Source organism: Sitophilus oryzae, unplaced genomic scaffold (assembly GCF_002938485.1).
Source record: "Sitophilus oryzae breed Bouriz unplaced genomic scaffold, Soryzae_2.0 scaffold_1801_pilon_pilon, whole genome shotgun sequence".
NCBI lineage: Eukaryota > Metazoa > Arthropoda > Insecta > Coleoptera > Curculionidae > Sitophilus > Sitophilus oryzae.
This window is the reverse complement of record NW_022146504.1, coordinates 2001144-2026664: the sequence shown is the minus strand read 5'-3', so window position 1 is coordinate 2026664 and position 25521 is coordinate 2001144. Positions and strand designations below refer to the sequence as shown.

General features: G+C 34.7%; 2 protein-coding genes across 2 annotated transcripts in view; both read left to right on the top strand.

The window, feature by feature from the left end:
* The first annotated feature begins 6975 nt into the window (after window positions 1-6975).
* On the top strand, window positions 6976-8244 carry LOC115882948 (uncharacterized protein KIAA1143 homolog). The gene is made up of 2 exons (XM_030901215.1): window positions 6976-7295; window positions 7366-8244. Exon 2 carries the CDS (start codon window positions 7449-7451, stop codon window positions 7890-7892), a length of 444 nt encoding a protein of 147 aa, XP_030757075.1. The 5' UTR covers window positions 6976-7295; window positions 7366-7448; the 3' UTR covers window positions 7893-8244.
* Window positions 8245-10614: 2370 nt separating this feature from the next.
* The window catches only part of LOC115882947 (general transcription factor 3C polypeptide 5), a 35765-nt gene continuing 20858 nt past the window's right edge, over window positions 10615-25521 (top strand). Inside the window, exons 1-4 of the mRNA XM_030901214.1 lie at window positions 10615-10939; window positions 10993-11173; window positions 11228-11351; window positions 17604-17898. Of these exons, the coding sequence (XP_030757074.1) occupies window positions 10712-10939; window positions 10993-11173; window positions 11228-11351; window positions 17604-17898 (828 nt within the window). The 5' untranslated portion in view covers window positions 10615-10711. The remainder of the gene's footprint in view (window positions 10940-10992; window positions 11174-11227; window positions 11352-17603; window positions 17899-25521) is intronic.

Below are 25521 nucleotides of genomic sequence, written 5' to 3'. Positions count from 1 at the left end.
AAAGCATATTAACCCTCATTTAAACCTCCTGAACAGCCCGCCATTAAAAACCGGAAACGGAAATAAATTTCATAAAATTGAAATTGTCATGTCTATGAAGTGTCTATGTCATGTCAAATGTCCCAGCCGCCATATCTGAAAATTAGTTACCCAGGCAGCCACGCTGTTTCCATAATTTAACATTGACTTGACACTTCTTCTTGTATTTATTATTTTATGAGTGTGCGCAGTCGATGAAAGAAACTACGACACTGGTTACTTTCTGTTGATGGAAACCCTAATGGCAGCGTGCGCGACGGTATGCGCGTAGCGTTCCCGCCAAAGAGAGTTAGCCTGCCGTGTGATTTATATGCCGTGCCATTACTCCATAACCATTACCAATAATTAATTTTGGTATGGTGTGCTTTAGGAGGTTGTGCTAACCTTGAGCACATATCTTGCTGAGCAATATGCTGAACGAGCAACTTGTTTTACACCCTTGCGCTTCGATTATCTTCGTCGTTATCCCTTTTTTATATTCTAGTGCAGTGTTGCCGATATATACCATGATTTTCACGTAATTCCGGTAATTCCTTGAATAAAAACAAGTTGTTCTTTCTGATTTCTGATGGTCGTCTGTTGTCTCGTCTGCTTATTAGTTCTGTTATCTATGGTCCAGGATGGTCTGCTTTGAGACTTGCATCTATATCTAAACGTGACTCCGCATACTACGCATAGACTAATGTCATGTACTAGAGATAGATTGGACACTGACATAAAACAAATGGGTCCGTCATTTAGAGCCACCTGGTGATCCGGAAGAAACTAATGGAGAGTTTTGGCATAACATAATTTTAGCGTTCCGTTACTTATTAACGCTAACTAAAACGGTAACGTTATTCAAGCTCAAAATTACTCCTTGTAGAATATAAAATAATAAATATAGACTTTTTTGTTGCCATTTTATGTTTTATTACATCATTAGAAGTGTAACATAATTAAAACAAAATTAAAATATATACATACATTTTAAACACCAACAATAGAGCACATAGTGCCTATTTTTTGATTTAACAAATAAATTATATATAGCAAAAATATTATAGACTACTAATTAACTGTTACAAAAAATACTATATATTACCAACTATGTACTTACTTATTTATGATTAAACTATTTTTTTTATTTGGTTCATAAATTTATACGTTCTAAAATGTCAGAATGACTTTAATAAAAAAGTTTAGTTTCTAACACGAACATGATGATCGACTCTAAATATCAGAATGCACAAACTAATAAAAACACAAACTATAAACACAAATCACTGAAATCACCGAACTTTCCGATAAATCAGGAATATCTGAATTAATGATTATTTAAATAATGATCAAAATAATGATTTAAAAATAACTTGACGGATCACCAACATTTTGCCAAAATGTCAACATGATGTCAATTAGACAAAAACTAGACCACAGACAATAGTCAACATAGAGACTGTCATGTCATCTTCATATATAAATTAGAAACCTATACTTTAATGTCTTTTGCGCCCTCTGGCGATGCGGAAGAAACTAAATTTGGAGTTCTATAAAATTACCATTGAGTGTCTAGCATAGATAAATGCAACAAGTTTAAATTGGTAAGCCCGTATAAATTTTGGATCGCGAAATTATTTTGGGTCGCGACCGTTATACGCGATCTGGCGCTGCTATAGCGGTCGCTAAGAACAACGGCAAACAAAAACAGAAATAATTTTCTCTTGTCAAAGTCAGAATCTTCAAAAAACATAATAATCTTTCAAAATCTAAACCGCTCTCACTAAAGAAATTCCGAAAAGTGTTTATAGCGTCCATTTTCAAAGTAATTATTGCTATCTTGTGAGTTTAATTCAAGTTTTATTTACTCCAACCGGTAATAATTGTGAAAAAGTGGCATTAAAAACTTAAAAAGCTGTGCTGAGAACTGTAAACTGCAAAAACCATCGTGGATCGTGGCATAACGTCGGTTTCCAATGTTTCATAGGTATTTCATACATGCGTCCTTATATAAAATAAAGTTTCTTGTATGCAACACACTGTATTTTATTTATAAAATTAAACGAAAATAATAATAAATTTGAATAAACAATATTTGGCGATATAATTCCGGAAAAAGCCGAACCGCTCCGAAATTTTCAAAAGTTTTGGGTCGCGACCGTTGCAAGAATAGCGCCAAATAGTGTTTACATTGTCCTTATGGGCACTTTCCAATCTAAACTTGTTTCATTTATCTATGGTGTCTAGGGCATGATACTACGCAAGCGCTATACCGCACGTCGTTTTACGATTTCGTCTTGGCGCCTTCTTATTATAGTTTAATGAACGAAAATAATAACAATCAACCCAATGAACACGAAATTATTTCCAATCATTTATTGGACCGGAAGGCTTTAAGGAATTCAAAGGAACTTGAAACATAATATATGTATACTATAATGATGTATGTATGCCCTTCGTTTTTGTTTAAACATAATATTATTAAAAAATAGAGTTTTATATCATTTTCTTAGTCTATTAGACAAAAATATATATATTTTATTATTTTATTCTTTATTTGTTATGTTTTAATTGTGATACTAAAAGTCATAACTACATTGCTCAACAATAGCTGATGAGGATCAACATTAGGATTTTTTCGGGTTTTCGGTCAATTCAGGGTTCAGGCTTAACTTAAAAACGTTTAAAACTATTATTCAAGCACGTGTAATAAAGTGAAATGTGTGATGAATGTCACTTGGAAATGCGGCACAAAGACATATCAATGAATTTCATATGCTACAAATTATTCATTAAAAAAAATTAAAATTTGATTTAACTGGAAATAGGTGAACATTTTGATTTTTCATACATTTTTTTTAAATAAATTCGTTTTTTTTCCTGGACTAGTTTTGAACCCGATTATTTCTAAAAAAATCAAAAGTTACACATTTAAAAAAATGGAACTAAAAATATATCGCGATATAAGTTCGTGATCCTTATCAATTGTTGATCAGTGTATTTACAAATGACATATTTTGATTTTTATGTATTATATCCAATGTTCCTTAATATTAACGTGAATATAATAATTGTGTTGATGAAATAATTACCTATTATGTGTCTTATTTAATAGAGAATTTTAATTCACATCAAAATGTACATACATATTGTATTTCAGCCACAAAACACAAAAACTATGATTCACAAGTAAAATAATGCCCACTACATAACAAAACTTTAATTCATAACTCGCGCGAGAATATATTGGCGCTTGCGTGGTATGCGGAGTCACGTTTAGATATAGATGCAAGCAGTGCCTTCTATTAAAAGATCTTTTAATAGAAGGCACTGATGCAAGTTGCTTTGAGTGCTTTGTCGTCTGTCTATTGTCTATCGAAACAATAACCTCATTATCGAAACTGTGGTCGAAACAGATATCCGACAATTTTCCGTGTTATGAAGTTAGTTTTAATATTTTGAATGATTCTATTAAATTAGTTGATTGTCAAATTAATAAACATGATTTTTCTATTAAGGAACAATTTTTGTCAGTATCTGAACGTTTTAAAAATTCGGTGCTTGTCAGATATAACACCCTTCGAATTTAGCATTTATTTATATATCAGTCGAAAGCATACACTTAAATAAGAATGTTAAGCAAAAAAAAATTGCGGATGAACCACAATTTATTGAAAAATAAATAAATTAAAAGTGAATTTTTACGTTATGGTGAAGTTGTATAAGCGTGTAATTATTGTAAAATATGACGATTATATATATATTATACATTTTTTTATTAATATAAAGGTCAGAATTAATCATTGAGAAGCATTAGTAAGTCATAAATCAAAAATAGAGTTGGTGATATCTTTTGTAAATTTGCCTGATCGATTTACTCTTTCGATTCAAACTTGCCGCCGGAGCCGTCTGTCACCATTTGTTGTTACGGATGTAAGCTGCGTAAGCATTGTTGCCAAAGTCATTTCTTGTTTGTATGATACCTAATACTGTATGATCGAAAAAAAACGGCGTCCAGTTGGCTTTGAAATGACGATCGATGACATTCCTCATATAATTTTACATATAAAATGACAGCGATGTTCATTTCATAGCCATGGCTGACGCCGTTTTTTTTTTCGATCATATGGTACGTTACATGATACAAAAAAAGAGTTGAAACCGAAAAAGTTTTGATTGCGTTGGTTTCAACCTTTTCGTGAGGGTGTAAATCTTTTGTTTTGTTTTTTATTTTAATACGAATCTGATTGCTTTCGCTTGATTTTACGTACCGGTCGCCTCTTTATACAGTAGCGCTGTCACGAGAAGAACAGATTATAAGTTATTTTAAAATCGAGACATTGAAAGCACTCAGATTCGTATTAAAATATATAAAAAACAACAGATTAACCCCCAAAGAAGTTGAAACCAACGCAATCAAAACTCTTTCGTGCAACTTTGTAGTTATCAATAGTCAGATATCGTAGGCAAAATATCAGCTATGGGTAGGAGCAGTTCCTCAGGCGATCGCCTTTTCTTGATTTTAAAATAATTTATAATCTGTTCTTAACGCCAGTTTTCTTCCGACCAGCACACGTGTTTTTTTTAATGAACCTTTCAACACAAAATAGAAATCAATAGTTGATTTCTATTTTGTGCTTTCAAGAAGAAATGAATGAATCTGGCAACGCCGACAAAATTTGGAGGAGTTTTCGCATAGAAAGTAGCCTGTTGTAGCAATAATTATATGTTAATTTTTTCATTAAATTATGGATCATCCACCCATTTTTTTGGCTTGAAATACTTATTTCGATGTATGCTTTCGAGTGATATTAAAAAAAGTACAAAATTCGGAGGGTGTTATATCTGACAAGCACCTAAAAATTCTCATATTTTTATTTTTAGAGATGCATCTAAAAAAGATAAAAGAACAGGATTTGGAATATATATTCCATATATAAATTTTAAATTTTCTTCGCGACTACCTGATTCTTTAAGTATTTGTAAGGCAGAAACCATAGCTATTCATGTTGCAGTAAAGTTTGCTATTAAAAAGAACTTGCGTAGTGTTATTATCTTTTCTGATTCCAAAAGTTCAATTCAAAAAATTAGTAAAAATCTCTTTAAAGCATCTGCTGATTATTGGACCTTAAGAACCAAACGTTTAATTTGTTTAGCAAATTCTAATGGTTTTGACATCAGGATTGCCTGGATTCAGGTCATTCCAATATCTTGGGAAATACAGAGGCAGATTTGTTGGCTAATATTGGAAAAGATTTAAATATTCCGAAATCTATGGAGATGGATTCAATAGATATTTTTAATTCAATTAAAACTGATATTTTGTGTAATTATAAGGAAAATTGGAAATCTCGTATGAAAGGGAAAAAAGCATGTGTATTTTAATACACAAACAATCTTCCCAGATAAACAATGGTTTAAAAATTTCCAGTATATAGATAGAAGACATATTACAACGTTAATTAGAATGCGTACAGGCCATTGCTTAAAAAAAAAACCATTTATATAAAATTAAAGTGAAGGAAGATCCATTCTGTGAGTGTGGCTCTGTTGAAGACCTAAATCAGATCTTTTTAGAATGTCCTATAAATTTTTTGTTTAATTTGGATTTATATCAAAAATTTATTGAAATGAATTTTCCTACTCCACTATCAATATTTACAGTTTTGTCTAAGCCAAGTGAAAAATTAATAGAAACTATTATGATATTTTTTAACATTAATAGAATTAAATTATAATGCTCAACTTTCTATTTTTTATTTTCTTTTTGTTTCAGTTTCCGAATGCAGTCTGTTTGTGTGACCTCTATCCTATGTGCCTTTGTGTGTGATATAATCTTCCTTTCAGCACGTCATTTATATATTTAATAAATAATAATAATAACATTTTACAGTCACAGGTCACAGGTTACCTTCATAGAAGTTAGTTATATTAAAATTTACCCCACAGAATATACTAACGAAAAAGAAGCCCAAGTTCCTTGTAATAAATCGGTTCCATTTTCGTAACGCCATCTCTCGACATAGCTGACATTATAGGTTAGCCAAAGGGGTGCGGGGCCGGGGGGAATTGTAAAATACACTTTTTTATTTTAATTATTTTTATTTGCTATTTGCAATTTTATTTTTAAAACATATTATGTGAAACAATCACATAATATGTCTTAAAAATAAAATTATAAACGGAAACAAAAGGAATTAAATAATCTGAAAATTTACAAAGTTTATTGATAAAAAGTTAGGCTATGCAAATTGATAAGTATATTAAGTATAACCTCTTTGGTAAAACATTGTTAAACAAACATTAACAAAGTACTATTACATAAAAACAGGTGATACAATACTTCAAAATTAATTTTAACATAATATCAAAACCGAAAAATCAAACTGCAAACACAACCATACTTATCACAACAGAAATTAACACACACGTCCGCGGCAAATGTCCAAGAAAGACTGATCATTCTGATTGGTCCTGGTCCGGTCGTAGCTCACGTCGTATTGTCGGTAAGCAAAATCCCTGTCCAAAAATTTGACGATCAGCGCCATCATCCGTCATAATTGGGAAACTTTTGCTGGAACCATTTTTAATATTTCACTTACATGGCCCTGGACTGATCCACAAACTGATCATTCTGATTGGTCCTGGTCCGGTCGTAGCTCACGTCGTATTGTCGGTAAGCAAAATCCCTGTCCAAAAATTTGACGATCAGCGCCATCATCCGTCATAATTGGGAAACTTTTGCTGGAACCATTTTTAATATTTCACTTACATGGCCCTGGACTGATCCACAAACTGATCATTCTGATTGGTCCTGGTCCGGTCGTAGCTCACGTCGTATTGTCGGTAAGCAAAATCCCTGTCCAAAAATTTGACGATCAGCGCCATCATCCGTCATAATTGGGAAACTTTTGCTGGAACCATTTTTAATATTTCACTTACATGGCCCTGATTTACCCATTATACATTTTACTCAGATAAGAATCAGTGGCCTTGATATGGTTTAGAGCCAGTCAACATCTTGGTCACTCTCAAATTGAGCTGGCGGTTGCCTTGTAGCAGAGCCATCATAAAAAAAAAGAAGAAGAAGAGATATCCGACAGATTTTAAATTATTTAGTTATTAGTTTTTCTATGATAAATAGTTATCAAGATCAAGCTGAAATAGAAGAGGAACGCAGATTTTAGGATATCAAATACTGCAAATCTTACCAAACCATCGCAGCCCATTAACCGACTATCGCCCAACATAAAGGACACAACCTTAAAGAAAGAGTGGTATACCTACCAATATCTATAATACGTGATATGTGTGATATGTGATAGTGATACTCTGATGATATTTTAGAGCCTCCTATCCTATGCTCCCATCTGTAAAGCCTACTCCAGGCTTACGAAAAATAGTTGATATTTTTATTTTGTCAGTTAGGTATGTCAAAGAGGCACAATATTGCTTACGTTAAACCTACCGAGCCTACTTTTATAAGACAACTAAAAGAACAAATTGGATATAAAGAAGGACTGACTGTTGATACTAAACGGGAGGATATTGGTCATGTCGATGAAGATGATTTGCAGGACACCGAGGAAGAACAGCCCCAAGTAGTAGTGCTAAATTCGGGGGATTTAAATGCTGAAGAAGTTGCTCAAGAAAAACTTAGGTTAGAAAGAGAAGAGCAAACAACGCCGGCAGATTTAAATGTTCCCATAGTTTTTAAAAAACCTACCAAGAAAACCTCTACAGCATCTGAAGGTACTTCGGATAGTTCTAGGGACAGAAAATGTACTAAAAGGAAAGATGAAAGTACAGAAAAAAAGAATAAAAAACATAGAAATTACAGCTTACTGTCTTTTGATGATGAAGAAGGGACTTAATAATAGTTATATTTATTTATTCAACACTTGGTTAATAATTACATAGGCATTTACGAATAAGTATAATATAATATATACAATGTACGCGTCCAGGGGACACAGCAGCTTACTGACCACTGAGAATTTTGCTCAGCGGCTGACCTTTGTTGCATGTAAAAATAGACTGTTCAGGAAAGTTACTTACTCAACCACCCAGCCGCCGGCCATCCCTGAACGCGCACAATGAAAGAATCAGATATTTAATTATTGCTAGTAAATACAATTACAATAAATGAAAAATTATACAGGGTTGTTCACATACGGCACGGAGTATTGTAGCTAAACGATTAGATTTTTACAAATTTGAAGTTTTGGGTTCGTTGAAGGACTATTAGAGCTACAATTTAGAAATAATTTTACAAGATACAGAGTGTCCCAAATAAGTAAAAAATGCTATAGTTGTATTTTTTTAAATGGAACACCCTGTATATTATTCTATTTTTAGATTCTACGATTGAAATAAAGGTAAATTTTATTAAGGTTTATCACACTTAAACTTTACCGTTTTTTAAATATTTTCAATTTTGTGAAATTGCAGTAAAAATTTTAAGGCTTCATTTCTCCAAGGGTATCAAAGTTTTTAATACTAAATATTTACTGAAGTTTATTTATTGATCAGTTATTGTGTTGCAATAATAAAAATTATACTACCTTATACAGAGTGTATAAAATTTTATTTTAAATAATTACTAGCTTTAAACGGCAATAACTTGTTTAATTTAAATAGAACGCCCTGTATATTTTAGAAGAATGAGATGCATAATTTAATTGTCTATCAAATTGTATTATACCACTTTTTACCTATCCCTTCAAGTTTTCGTAAAAAATGCATTTTCTTATAATTTAGACCTCATTTATCAATATACCCATGGAATATTGACATTTTAGATTGTTTTTAAAGCAACAAATGTACAAAATGTACAGGCTAGTAATATTATCGTTTTATCAAAATTACTAGCCCATTTGTATGTAAAAAGAAAACTATTCAAAATCTTCATAAAAGAGTATACCATTAATTAAATATACCACCATTATTTCCGCCCAAATACTAATTAATTACATACTTAATTATGTTCGTGAATAAATTATTCTAAATAAATGTGGATTTGAATCAGAAATCAATATAATAATAAGTTATAAAAATAAATGTCTGTGTTGTTACAAATAAGCATTTGTCAAAAAATGAAATATCATTGTTAAGGTGTTACTTTTTACCACACTGTCTAATACACATAAAAATTCAGTTTTTATTTTTTGGAGCAATTATTATTAATCAACGTAAACAGTCAATTAATGTAGTTTGAATACTGGAATCATATTAATTGGTCCTCTTTAACAAATATTTAAACAGTTTTTTTTTATTTTTTAATGAAATAAACAAACTATATCGACAATATTAGTATCTGTACTCTTTAAAAATAATCTAAAATGTCAGTATTCCATGGGTATATTGATAAATGAATTAAAATTACAAGAAAATGCATTTTCTACGGAAACTTGAAGTTATAGGTAAAAAATGGTATAATACAATTTGATAGACAATTAAATTGTGCATCTGATTATCATAAAATATACAGGGTATTCCATTTAAATTAAACAAGTTATTGCCGTTTAAAGCTAGTAATTATTTAAAATAAAATTTTAGACACTCTGTATAGGGTAGTATAATATTTATTATTGCAACACAATAACTGATCAATAAATAAACTTCAGTAAATATTTAGTATTAAAAACTTTGATACCCTTGGAGAAATGAAGCCTTAAAATTTTGACTGCAATTTCACAAAATTGAAAATATTTCAAAAACGGTATGGTTTAAGTGTAATAAACCTTTATCAAATTTACCTTTATTTTAATCGTAGAAACTAAAAATGTAATAATATACAGGGTGTTCCATTTAAAAAAATACAACTTTGATATTTTTTATTTATTTGGGACACTCTGTATCTTGTAAAAATATTTTAAAATTGTAGCTCTAATAATCCTTCAACGAACCCAGAACTTACAATTTGTAAAAATCTAATCGTTTAGCTACAATACTCCGTGTCGTATGTGGTGAACAACCCTGTATATATTCTTTACGTTACTATAAGCCTTGTATATACATTAAAAGCTAATTAAACATCCATTAATGTTTTATTAAAACTTTTTATACCTAGGTACATTATGCTGTTGTTTCTTCTGTTACCCCATAATATTTTTTATATATTTTTGAAATAGTCTAATGTGTGTCTAAAGTGGTTATGACGCGCGATTTCGAACGGGAAATGTAAAGTTCATTTGCAAACATTTCGAAAGTAAGAAAAATAACCTAATTCACTTCTCGCAAGATTTATGTTGAATTTCTACATATTGTTATTAACTAGTGTTAAAAATATTTTACATTTATATCACGGCATATATGCCATAACGGCAATAACTTGTTTAATCACATTAATAATATCTACTAAAAGGCGCAATTTATAATTATTATTTTAATTATAAATAAAAATACGACTTAATATAAAGATTGACAACATTGCACAAGAATTTCTAAAAGGGCGATGACGAAGATAGCCGAACGGCGACAATCAATGTCAGCCACTAATAAGAATCAAGAGAGAGTGGGCATTATACAGGCCATATAGTTCTGGCAGCTCGGGCTTTGAAAATGATCTAAGAACGAAGAATTTGTTACACGTAACCCTATTTATTTTTTCTATTTTTTTATTCTAATTTGTGAATGTAATAAACAAAGTTCACTATATTAAATTAAAGTTTTAAGTATTTATTTAGCTAAAATGGCAGATAATGTAGATAACGACAGGATAAAATCCGAAAAAAACAAGATAATTCCTAAAAACAAAATAACTTTTTTTAGTAGTCATAAAGGTTTTTTAGACAACGATTTGGATAAAAGTTATTTATTTTCATTTCCTAATCCACTTGTTAGGATAGAATACCCCGGTCATGTAAAAAATGTTTCTAAAGCAATTAAAACCTTGGGAGGAATACAAGATATTCAAAGAGTTAGTTTTGTTTTATTCCTTTTATATTTTTAATGAAACTATTTCTTTTTAAGTCTGTGGAAGGCAAAAGCAAACTTGAACTTAATTTTCACCCTAATAGCAAATATAGTAAAGGGTGTGTAGCAGATAAAATATTCAACATGGGTATTTTAATAAAAATTACTAAACCAAATGATTGCAGTGATTACTCATATGAAATTGTGAATGTTGCTAATGTTAGTTTTAAATTCAATAGTGAGTATTTTATAGAAATGTAATGCAGTTTTATAAAATACGGTTTCATTTTAGGAATGTCTGATTTTCAATACCTACCTTTAGTTGCAAAAGAGACACCAGAAAATGAGCATTCTGAAGTAGAATATTTACATGATAAAATAATACCTAATCATATTCCTACATTGGAATGGTTGACGTTAGTATATTTACATTACAATAAATAAATGATGTTAGCGATGAGTATAATCAAGATCATTACTTTATTACATAGATTATTATATTTTAAGACAAATTTTTATTTGTTTACTTAAAAATAATAATTAAAAATGTAATAATATATCATATATGAAGATAAAATCAGAATTTTTTTAACTGTGTTAGTTGAACCGATTTCAATTCGATGCCGATATATTGTCTGCTTGGAAGTGAATAAGTCTAGGCCACAAATTTTCAAAAAATTGGTTACTTCATTAATGAAACTACAAAACATCATATTTTATTATGGTGAATAGATCAAACTGAAAATACAAACTGTTAACGAGTAACAAATTTTCAAAAAATTGGTTACTTCATTAATGAAACTACAAAACATCATATTTTATTATGGTGAATAGATCAAACTGAAAATACAAACTGTTAATGAGTAATTTGACATTTGCTAACAGTATCATGCCACATCCCGTTATGGTAAAAAGGGCTAAATGACTCACTTCTATTCACCACTACATAAATTAAATATTCTTGTGCTTTAACTTTCAGAAGTGAAAAGTTCTAATCCACATATTTCACGGAAAACACCGCTGTTGTCAATTTTATTGTCAAATTAAGCAAGATTTTCCTTTAACGACAAATATTAAAATTGTAATTTCACAGAATATGTGGGTTAGGCCTATTCACCTCCACGCCGACGATATGTGTGTATACTGTTAACGTGAGACGTCACTACTCTCTATCTCGAACTTCCTTAAGTTGAAATATCTCTAAGCCGAATAATGCAAGTATTAGATTAATTTTCACAATCTGAATAGGTGTTTTTATACATACAGGGTGTTTCCTAACTAGTCTAAAATAATTTAGTGTGATTATTCCTCATGTTTTTAAGAAAAAAAGTTTATATTAATATGGGGTCTATTACTTCTTTTCTGATCTACAGGGCTACTAAAAATTTAAAAAAAAATCTTGTAATATTTATTTATTTTTTTTTTTTTTTTGAGGATGAACAGTACCCCTGTATCCCTACCACGTGTATTATCTTAAGCCGCGTCCAAGCTAGGCGAAGAAAACGTTCGCGAACATATATAATTAACGAGATATAAAGTGAAAATTGTGAGATAGGTAGATTTATAAATAATAAAGCTAACAAGTACAGCTAGCCTAGGCTTATTAGGAGCGCGGAGCGCCGAACGGCTAACTTGTACACCAGAGCGTGCGTCTGCCTGCATGCTAGAGCGCGCGCGTTCTTTTTCCGACGGGTGTCGGTAGTCGGTACATCAAAAGAAGTGAACGGCTTGGAAGGGTCTCATTTAATTTCGGGCGTCTATCTGTGATTTTTATTTTTTACCGAGTATTCGACAATGGGAGACGCAGTTATTGACTAGGATCGTAAAAAACATTACAACTAATTTGTTTACACGCAAAGAAAATATTTTATAATTTTAATTTTATTGTGAGTGTGAATAGCTATGTAGCTAGACTTCGTCCATATAATTTCATTTTTGTTAATATAGAACTTAAAATTAAAAATTACTACTTAATAGGAAGTTTGACACCGGAAATGAAATTTTATCATTACATTTTTAGAAATAAATATACCGGGTGTTTCTGAAAAGTGGTTCACTTCTATAACTTTTTTAATTTTTTAGATAAAAAACGAGATTTGGTATGTTAGTATAGGACACAAATTAGGATTGATCGACCTTTTCCATTATTTTCGGTCACCTATTTTACCGGAAATGACAACAACTTTTGATTTAAATGGTACCCTTGGTATTTTTTTACCGTATATGACAGAAAATGACATTCTAAATAGAACGATATATTATATGTCAACTTTTGACATTTTGAATTAAAAAATGGCCATAAATAATCGTAACGACAATTTTACTCCAAATACCAAGTATGTAGTACCAAATTATTCGCAAAAAAATGCTTTTTCTAAATATGCTGAACCAGCCTCGTACCATTTATAAAATTTGAGTTATCATTAAAAATACGATTTGGGCATCTTTTCAGCGGCTATGAAAGGATACGAAAAAAAAATACACGATCAAATATGTTGGGCTGTGCCGTTGTTTACGACCTGCTGCTATGTATATAGTGTTAATTATATATGTTCGCGAACGTTTTGTTCGCTTAGCTTGGACGCGGCTTTAGAATGTACCTACAATGTTTTCTTCATAATACATCGATACAGATTATGTAAAAAAAAATTCACAAAGATTTAATATTATTACAAGAATAATATACAAGTAATAAACTAAGATAATTTTCGTTCAAATTGAATTTTTCGAAAACTAATTTAGATATTTTCTTCAGTTTTGGTATGTAGTATCCAGGTATAAAGGCAGTTTCTTTCCATTATCTGTTGTTTCTCTATTTAAACCAGTGAGTGGAGTCTGTACGCACACAGCCCTGGATTATTTGATTAAAATAAATGAGATGAAATGTCGTATGAAGGTATTTTTTGAGTATGTATGATTTTTTTTCTGTATAATGTATATTTTTTTCTTGATTGTCCTTCCTCTTTAAACAAAATTCATCTTTTGATTTTTTTTTGTACATCGAACAGTTTTTGAGAAAAAAAAAATCAACTAAAAGCTTGCCTTGACGTTTATGTATGCTCGTTTTCTAGTGATTTTGAGATATGCAATGTAGTTGATTTATTTTTCTCGGAAACCGTTTGATGTACAAGAAAGATTCAAGAGATCAATTTTGTTAAAAAGTATTTTCTTTAGCCCGCGGTTACACTGGACGCGTGTCCGTGCGTTTTTTATACGAGCGAGCTCTGACGGAATTTACTCGCACGACTATTTTATTATAGTGGTTACATTAGATGCGCGTTCATGGTTTCTTGTGTGTTGAGTTTGTCAAAACAAGCGCCACTACCACAGTCACTACTTTGATGCTGTGGAGGATATAATGTTAAAATCTACTCATGAAAAGAAGAAAATATTGGGTAAATGATTTATATAGAAGACACGCATCCAATGTAACCATTAAGCAAGAGTGTCGATTTTATTTGAGTTTTTAACACCTTGTAAATCAGAAAGGAAGTACTTTAGACCCCATGTGCGTATAAACTTTTTGTCTTCGAAACGTGAGGAATCACACCCTTAAATTTGTTAGACTACTTAGGAAACACCCTGTATAACTCGAATATCTTTATCTCTACAATTTGAATATTTTTGTTTTGTAGGTATATAACAGTTTGTATTTTCAGAGTGTAACTAAAACTGAAATTTAGAAACATGACTATATCCAATTTCCCCTGAAGGTGCCTTTAGACTGGAGCACGCACGCACTGATCCGTCGCGAATGCTCAAGTGTAAACAGTGTAAACTGTCTGTACGCGAGCAGCCGCGAGCGGGAATCGTCTGGTGTCGGTGCTCAAAGGGATTTTATGTGTTCGCGAACGCTCAGTTTGCACCGGCAATTTGTTGTGTGTGCATGGGTTCCTACGTTCACCAACACAACTCTGTTGTTCGCGCACAAGTGGATCACTTCATTCGTCGAAAAATAAGTTACCTTACGCGTACGCGTCGAAATGCTGTTGGCGTACGCTCAGCTCGTGCGTGCTCAATTCTAAGCGCACCTTAAGAATATCTCACAGGATTTTGGGTCCTATCGGATTTATCGCATGACGGCATGACAAGTTGCCAGGTTGCAACATATACGCACAGTTCGCAAATCACGAGATTTTTGTCAGTTGCAGTAAAGGTGATGCGATTTGACAACGATTTTTTATGTGTGCTAAAAAAAGATTAAAAGGCGAAGCTAAAATTAAAATCAAGTATTCTATATTGTATTTGGAGTCGACTTTTTCTAATAAAAAAATAATCCGGAGTTTAACCATATTTTTTTTATTGCAAATAATTATTAATCTTCATACAATTTTATAACACCCGTATTTTTTTATTTTATTTTAATTTCATCCCATTTTTTTTAAAAAATTAATCAATATTAAGAATTTCAAATTTACACTTTTGCAATCTCTGACGTCACCTATCAAAAGTCTCACGGTTTGCCACCAGGTACAAAGGTAAATAAAAACCATTTTTCTAAATGTATTTTAAAATAGATATAAAATTAATTGGAAAATAAAACTTAAAGAACTTACGTTAAAATGATCTTCACAGCAAAATCTCGTACTTTTGCTGACATATTGTTGTCTTGCCGCTTCAAACCAGGCTCTTTGACGGCTTTCATCCAAAGGAACAGTTATAAAAACTTTTTCTGGAGAGCCTTCAGAGTTATTTAGACAGCCCTTCCCAAAACAAACTTTAACACCCTTCATTACAAAAATAATAAATAAAAAGAAAAGCAGAAAAGTACTTTGCCAGAATGGTCCTGGCAATCTAGGCAACGCAACTCTCTTGAAAAGGAGAGTTTGAGAAAAAAGAAGAAGAAGAAAGAGGGTACAATAATAAAAAATTGAAAACTCAAAGTATTTAACGCCAAACGCAAAATCTACAAAATACAAATCTAAACTCGAACCCTCGAACGCCTCGAACATCCGAACAACTTTGGTAGTGTTTAGTGCTTCGATAAAAAATAAAAATGGCAGTAACCTGTTAATTATAAAAATTTTAATTTTAATTTCTAGTAGTAAAAATATAAAAGTAAATTTAATATTTAGGTAATAAAGAATAATCCCATATAAAAACGTATTTTTTAACGATCTTAATAAAAATAGAAAAATCTAACGTGATTTTAAGATATATGGTGTAAATACGGTAGCAGAGAACTAGACACGCCATAATATTATTCTTCAGAGGCTCGCGCCCTCTCTCAACTATTCAGTCAAATGCTGATAGGTGAGGTCACAATTTTCTACGCGTCACTTCAAACCAGTGAAATTTGTATTGAATTTGATTTATTATTTATTCCTTATTATAACTTCGTTGCATTTCTTTTTGTATTGAGGGAGTACTTTTTAATCACTGCAATTGAATTTTATATTAAAAATAACAAAAATTTACTATGGCTAATCACCGGATTTAGCACATTTTTCTGCAATTCGAATTTTCTCGTTTATAGTTTCGTTTCTTTGGAGATTCGAATTAAGGAAGTTCCACTGTGTAACACTTAGAGATGAGCAAAAAATGGCAAATTGCGATTCAATCGCAACGATTCTAAAATCGCAATCGCATCGATTGCCTTTTATAGTCAGCTGCGACTCCGATTTCTTCTATCTGTGAATTTCAATTTTTACGCAACCAATACTACTATAACTGTGATTTGCGATTTTGTTGGGACTGTCATTTTGGAAACCGCGACCGTGATTTAAAGCGGCCCTCACACGATCAATAATGTCAATATTTTGGATTATTGACAATATTATTGAGCGTTTGAGCGTACATATTGAAGTACTTTCAATATATTGATGGATTTTCGGGACCCTGAAAATACTCGACAATATTAAAGGCGGAGCTAGTCGTATTGACAATATATTGATCATTAGGTCGCATGATTGATAAGATTTGACTAGTTTATTGATAACCATGGCGAAAGACGGAACATCGCCGTCGTTGTTTTCACCAGTTTTGGATCGCAATCATCAGCCTCCTGTTTATTAACGTACTCTAGAAGATTTAGTTGACCAAACCTTTTTCTTTTTGATATCTATTTTTTTTTACCCAACGCCTTTTTATAAATTTTTTTCTCGATTTTTTCTCACTTACAAATGCCAAAATGATGGCAATACACGCTTTTATTATCTTTTATTTTTTGATATAGTGTATAATTCACACTTAATAAATATTGATAAAACACCTTTCAAATATTGATAAAACATTGACAATAAAAAATATTGGCAATATTATTGATCGTGTGAGGGCCGCTTAACTTATCTGCGAGTTTGAATTTTCAGGTAACCAATATTAACATATAGTTGCGAATATGATTTTGTGATCTAATGAAACTTTAAATGAAAGTTTCCAGCGCCAATTTCATAATATATATTATTGCCTAGTGATTTCAAAAAGATAAGTCTTTTAGTTTTTTAAGTTAAGTTGAGTTGTTAATATGATGATGTGCACAAGACTTTGACTTAGCCAAGTTAGAACATTATTATTTAAAATTAATTAATTTCAAATGAATTAAAAATTGTCGTAGAAAAAGGTGTTATTGTTAACAAAGAATTATTTTTTTACACAATAGCATTTTTGATCATTCCTAATTATAATTTTTTTCCACAAACTGTAACTTTGGTTATTTATTATAATTTCAGAAGGAAGGAAACATCTGAACTACCCCCTCTACTTATTTCTCCCAAATTTGCAAGATTTGATCTACCTCAAGTTAAATTTCAAACAAATTCATCTAGAGATTTTATAGCTCTTGTTAGACCAGAAGGCATAGCTTTTCCCGATATTAAAAAAAAGGGACGACCAGACAGACGTGTTTTGTCATTTCGTGTTAGTTTTATTAAGCCAGACGTCACAATACCTATCCAGCCATTACCAGCAGCTGTAGAGATAGTCCAAGATAGACATCTAAATAATCACTTAGCAGTTATACAAGAGGTGAAACATTTATTGATTTTATTTTGAATGTGGTAGACAATGATTCAGTATTGAAAGTAAAAGAATTTCGGACTTCCATTGTCTTTATTTATTTTGCTTACATAACGTTTCGGTCAAAAGTATTACTGACCGTTATCAAGTGGCGAACTAGTCTAAATACTATACTAAAACTACTGAGCTTATATACTAGAGTTTTATAAGTGGTTCCCATATTGTTGAGATATCCATTGGATTGCTAAAGATTTTATTATTGTTAGATATAAATAATACTCTTTAAATTTACGCTTTTTCCAATGGGGTTCTTTGTGGACAACCCGGGCTTCCGTCCATTTTATAATGTGGTCTGCAGTGCCCGATTTATATAACGAATATAAAAAACATATGCATAGAGGCGAAATAATGCAATCGGGAATTGCAGATTATGTGTGGTTCAAGCACCACAACATAAAATGGTTAGAAGCCCGGGTTGTCTACAAAGAACCCCATTGAAAAAAAGCGTAAAGTTTAGAGAGGCCGTATTTATATCTAACAATAATAAAATCTTTTATCTACGTCAGTGAGTTAAGAAGCTCGAATTTTGAGTGAGTTAAGAGCTTCTTAACTTACGCATTTTCATCACCGCACTCCTTGTTTAGATGACTACCAAAGAGAAAAAAATATTTTGTAAAACATTTATTTTGCACTAAATTGGAAAAATATGTTGAGTACATTTTCATTTCCATAGTTGTGTACTTTTTTTTCGGTGCACCATTTTTCATACTAAGGTAAGTGTCCATTTGAGAGTAATTCGTGCGAGTGAATTCGATAGTCACTCTAAAGAGAGTATCCATTTGAGAGCGATTTAAAGAATTTTTGCTATCGGCTAGATATTAAAAACTCTCCAAATGCTTACTCTCACACATATCTGCCAGGAGGGTATCCATTTGAGATTTCCGTTTCATCAACTGCCTTTCTTTGTGTATTCAGGTGTTTTGTGTTTTTTTTATCAATTTACTTATTCCCTCATATAAAACATATATACAACACATAAATAATGTACAGCATATACATATTGTTGCGGACCGGTGTGGACTCGACCTAACCTAACAATATGGCCCTCTCTCGGATGACCTTAACATCGCATAGACACCGCAATGCTTCATTCGAAGATTCGAGAAGGATCGAGTCCCACTGAAATGGAGTAGTACATACGAGAACATTCGAAAACCTTCTCTATGCACCAAACGATCTATGGACTATTCTAGTAAACTTTAACTGTAGGTATAAAAGCCGGCGGCTGTGGCCTAGAGAGGGCAGTTATAAATATAGCAGTGCAGTTGACGCGCTAAAATTCAAAATAAATTTTTAGTTATAAATCGTTTGTAAATAGTTCTATAAGTCTTTTATCGTTATTGTTTTTGTTAATTAGTGTTAAATAAATAGTGTTTAAATAAATTGTGACTTTCTATCCACACGGAACCGACGAAAAACGTAACAATTGGTGTCAGGTGTGGGGTGTGTGATAGAGTAGGAAAATAAAAAGACAGACAATGGCTCCGAAAAAATTGTTGAAAGACTTGAAAGTGTCGGAATTAAAATGCGTACTGGAAGAGAGGGAATGCGAAACAGATGGAAAGAAAAGCATTTTGCAAGCTAGACTGAGAGACGTTTTGATTGAGGAAGGTGAGGAGCCTGACACATTTTGCTTTGAGCTGGAAGGTGACCTTGACTCGCCCTTACAAAAATTAGACGACAACTTGAACAATTTGAATAGTAAAATAACTGACTTGGAAGTTAATTTAGAAGATAAAATCAGTGATAAAATGATGGAAAATTCCCAAAAATTAGAAGATAAAATTAATATTTTAGAAGATAAGATTGCAGAAAATTCCAAAGACATACAGACCAGCTTTAATAATAAAATACTTAATTTAGAAGAAAAGTTAACAGAAATCCAGGAATCTTCCAGGGAATTAGAAGAAAAGATTATAGAAAATTCTACAGAACTACAAGACAAAATAACACAAATTGAGGACGATGTAAATAGAAAAATCGAAATTTTTAAAGAACAAATAGCAAAGGCAAATTCACCAAACTGTCAAGAAACATCGGAGGGCCCGACACTCGTCGAAAATAAGTATATATCAAAGTCAGTTATTAAGCCTCCACAGTTTGACGGAAAAACCGCTTGGGCCAATTATTTTTGCCAGTTTGAGGCCGCTGCGAGAGCGAACGGATGGACAATCGCTGAAAAAGCTACCGCTTTGACTGTTGCACTGCGAGGAGATGCGACTGATATCCTGCAGACACTGTCACCATCGGAACAGAGAGATTATCAGCGATTGGTACGACATTTAGAAATGAGGTACGGCCAAGCTCATTTGGAACATGTCTATCATTCCCAGCTAAAAAATCGCATTCAAAAAGCAAATGAGTCTCTGCAGGAGTTTGAAGCCGACGTAGCCCGTCTCGTTCGCCTTGCGTACCCTGCTACGCCCGAGAATGTTATGGAGCGGTTGGCAGTACAGGCATTCTCCGACGGCTTACGTGACAACGAGACAAGACAAGCGCTTCTCCTAGCCCACCCAACGCACTTGGTCGATGCTTTAGCACGTGCCCTAGAATTCGAGGCCGCGAAACAAAGTTCTCGGTCTTTAGGAAGAGTACGGGCCATCGACGAATGTTCCGACGAATCCGTGGAAGGGATTGTTCGGAAAGTAATGGACCAGTACATGGGCAAGAAGGGACCGATTCGTTGCTGGAACTGCGGACAGGTAGGACACGTGCGAAGCTGTTGTAAGGAGAAGAACGAAGAACCGGCTTCGTCGAGGTCGGAAAACTACTAAGGGTCGAAATGAAGGGGCACACGTCGACCTGTACCCAACATGCCCCAACGAAAACTGCTTTAAGTCGCCTCGCTACAACACAAATTCAACAGCATTTTTGTGGATGGTTTTGTTGATGGAGAGTTCCGGACTATGCTGTTGGATACAGGTGCGACGAAAACTATCATCAGACCGGATATTCTTAAAACATCGAAGAAGGTTAAAACAACACAATGGCGACTACGTACAGCTACAGGAAGCTCCGCTCTCATCCATGGAGAGGTAGATCTTAATTTTGTTATCGGAAGCACCTATTTTAATCATCGAGTGTTAGTAGCAGACATCGAAGATGAACTTATTCTCGGAATGGACATCATGACCACTAGAGGTTTTGAGCTAAACCTCAAACAAGGAATTTTGAAAATAAATGAAGAAGAAGTGGTTCTGCACGAAAATGTGAGGAGACGCTTCGCGTGGTGGTAGCAGAAGATGTTTCGATCCCTGAGCGCTGTGAGATATTTTTGGATGGTTGCCTAGAAGGTAAAATGAATAATGGGAGTATTATTCTGTTGGAGCCAAGGAACCATGACAGCGAAATAGGACGAGGGATCGCTGTTGGAAAAGCCCTGCTACGAGCGAAGAAAACTGTACCGGTGAGAGTAATGAACACGAATTATTATTCTGTATCCTTGAAGAAGGGAACCCTCTTAGGGTACTGTTGTTCGGTCTCCTCAGTCGTTCGAAGCGTGGAAGCCTCCAAAGTTTCGACTTCAAAAATTCCGGACAAAATGGTGAAGGAGTTAGTAAACGTTAAGGGATTATCTCCCGAAAATAGTAGAAAATTGAGAAACCTGATAATCAAGTATCAAGATGTGTTTGATAAAGGAGAAGCAGGACAGAGAGGTCGTACCAATTTAGTACAACATAAAATTGATACAGGAGATGCGCGACCAATCAAACAAAATCCGAGAAGACTTCCGCTCGCCAAACGTGAAGAAGCTGATAAAATCCTTCGAGAAATGAAAGAAGAAGATGTCATCGAACCATCTAACAGCCCGTGGACATCGCCGGTAGTACTAGTAAAGAAGAAAGACGGTACCACCAGATTCTGTGTTGATTATCGGCAGCTCAATAATGTTACCAAGAAGGATAGTTATCCCCTGCCGAGGATAGACGATACTCTAGACACGCTGGCGGGGTTAACGATATTCTCTACGTTAGATCTGAAAAGTGGATATTGGCAAGTCGACATGGCGCCGAAAGATAGAGAGAAGACAGCGTTCTCGGTGGGCTCCGGACTGTGGCAATTTACCGTCATGCCTTTTGGATTGTGCAACGCGCCAGCTACCTTTGAGAGACTAATGGAGTCTGTGTTAAAGGGACTATCCTGGACTACCTGTTTAGTGTACCTGGATGACATCATAGTGGTTGGGAAATCCTTTGACGATCATCTGAAGAATTTGGAAGAAGTTTTCAAGCGACTAGGGAGCTCTGGTTTGAAACTTAGCTCCAAGAAATGTCATCTGTGTCAAGAAAAGGTACACTACTTGGGCCATGTAGTCTCCTTCCAAGGAGTTGCGGTAGATCTACAGAAGACCAAGACAGTGGAAGAGTGGCCAATACCTAAAGACAAACATGAACTCAGAAGCTTTTTGGGGCTATGCACATACTATCGCCGTTATGTACAGGGTTTCGCCACCATCGCTAAACCAATAACCAGACTTACCGAAGGCGAGAGGCGTTTCTCTTGGGACTCAGATTCTGACGAGGCATTCCGAAAATTGAAGAAGGCCCTGACTAGTGCGCCCATACTTAGCTACCCTCTTGGCAACGGAATCTTTATATTGGATACCGACGCTAGCAATGTTGCGTTAGGCGCTGTTCTGTCTCAGATCCAGGATGGTCAAGAAAAAGTCATTGGTTATTTTAGTAAAACCTTGTCAAAACCGGATAGGAACTACTGTGTAACCAGACGAGAATTACTAGCAGTAGTTAAAGCAGTGGAACACTTCTACAAGTATCTCTTTGGAAGAAAGTTCTTGTTAAGAACAGACCATGCTGCTTTGAAATGGCTGTTGCAGTTTAAGAATCCTGAAGGGCAGATAGCTAGATGGATTGAACGATTACAAGAATTTGACTTCGACACAGAACATCGAGCTGGGGCAATCCATCGGAATGCCGACGCACTTTCCAGAAGACCTTGCGTTAAGGACTGTAAGCATTGTTCCCGAGCAGAAGAGAAAGAAGTGAAACTCCTAAGAACAAGTGTGGTTAATGATAGTTGGCAACCCGAAGATCTTGCAAATGGCCAAACCAGTGACCCAGAATTAGGTTTAGTAATTAACTGGAAAAACGCGGACCAAAGACCAACGTGGGAGGAAGTTTGCAGATATTCGCCGAACGTGAAGTCGTACTGGGCCCAGTGGAATTCCTTGGTAATAGATGATGGGTTACTCCGCCGTGTGATTGAGAGGCCAGAGGGACAAGAAGAGAGAAGGCAGATCGTCATTCCAAAGAAGAGGGTCCCGAAGGTCTTGGAGGAAGTTCACAATGGAACCAGCGGTGGACATCTTGGTGTTACCAAGACACTTGGCAAGCCGCGAGAACGGTTCTATTGGGTGAACTGCAAAGAAGACGTGAGGGCTTGGTGCAAGAAATGTGACGTTTGCGCTGCTATCAATGGTCCACAAAAGCGCGGTAAAGCTCCAATGCGCCAGTACAATGTAGGCAGTCCTTTCGAACGAATAGCGATCGACGTGGCTGGTCCTTTCCCGGAGATGAACGATAGCAACAACTACATTGTGGTAGTAATGGATTACTTCAGCAAATGGGTCGAGGCCTACGCGTTGCCAAATCAGGAAGCGTCCACCATTGCCGATGCCCTTGTTAAAGAATGGATCTGCAGGTTTGGTGTTCCCATGGAGCTTCATTCAGATCAGGGAAGAAACTTTTTTGTCCAATCTGTTCCAAGGCGTCTGTGAAGTCCTTAACATCCGCAAGACCAGGACGACTGCTCTACATCCACAATCCGATGGGATGGTTGAACGCATGAACAGAACTATCAACCGTTATCTGGCCAAAGTAGTCTCTGACCATCAAAGAGACTGGGACAAATTTCTTCACCTGTTCCTGTTGGCCTATCGTTCATCCGTCCAAGAATCCACAGGGCAAACTCCAGCCAGCATCGTTATGGGACGGGAAGTGCGCCTACCTTGTGATCTGAAGTTTGGTTGCCGACCGGGAGAAGATGTCGCTGGAGAAGATTATGTCCACAGACTACGTCAAAGGATGGACGACATCCATCAGCGAGTCCGCCTAAATATTCAAAGCGCTAGTGACCGAATGAAGGAGCACTACGACATTCAAGCTGAGCATGGGGATACCAACCAGGGAATTTGGTGTGGCTGTACAACCCGCAGAGATGTCGTGGATTATCTCCGAAGCTACAATCCTCCTGGGAAGGCCCATACGAAGTCATGGATAGGATTAATGACGTCGTATACCGTATCAGAAAATTGCCAAAAGGAAAACCGAGGATAGTTCATTTCAACCGTTTGAGCCCCTACCAAGGCGAAATAGAAGATCGTGCTGGGACCGTGAGAACCTGCAGCTTTGATCCCCCTGATTCGGAGATATCCTTTGACGATTTCATGGCCCGATACAACAGCAGTGAGAAGGCTCGCTATGGTGTAACTAAAGAACATCAACGAGACCTCTTTTCCGTGCCTCCTGATTATTCGCTCGCTCATTGTGTGGCCCGAGATTTGCGGATGTCTAGAGAAATCGCTGCGACGTTCAATGAGAAGTTTGGGCGTGTCGGAGAACTACGCCGACAGGATCCAGAGGTTGGAAGCGTCTTGAGGCTAACCGACAATGAACATGGTCAAGCAAGGCACATTTTCTACCTAGTCACCAAGGAATGGTCCCCAAGTAAGCCGACTTATCTCAATCTATGGAAGACCCTGATTGAACTGAGAGAAGCCCTGCTAAACAACATTACACGATTAGCCATTCCGAAGCTGGCTTGTGGACCTGATGGTTTGAGTTGGCGTACAATCCGGAACATGATTGAAGTCTTGTTCAGATTTATGGGAATCGAGATCCTCGTTTGCTGCTACAACCCAAAGCTGAGATCGGGAGAGAAAACTGTAGACTGCTATTTCTACCAGACTTCTCAATGTACCAGGGGCCAGCTTTGCAAATACCTTCATTCACCGTGTACATCTCGGGTCGAGCATGTACCTAAGAAGGGGGCAGTGTTGCGGACCGGTGTGGACTCGATCTAACCTAACAATATGGCCGGCTCTCGGATGACCTTAACATCGCATAGACACCACAATGCTTCATTCGAAGATTCGAGAAGGATCGAGTCCCACTGGAATGGAGTAGTACATACGAGAACATTCGAAAACCTTCTCTATCCACCTAACGATCTATGGACTATTCTAGTAAACTTTAACTGTAGGTATAAAAGCCGGCGGCTGTGGCCTAGAGGGGGCAGTTATAAATATAGCAGTGCAGTTGACGCGCTAAAATTCAAAATATATTCTTAGTTATAAATCGTTTGTAAATAGTTCTATAAGTCTTTTATCGTTATTGTTTTTGTTAATTAGTGTTTTTTTTACTAATTTTGTTAATAAATAGTGTTTAAATAAATTGTGACTTTCTATCCACACGGAACCGACGAAAAACGTAACAATATCATAGAAGATCTGGGTGTCATCCTTCTTCATCTGTCGCAGCATCAGTGACCTGTTGGTACCAGATCCTGGCCAGATGGTATCGAAGGCATTCTTTTCTTAATTATTTCTGTCGTCGA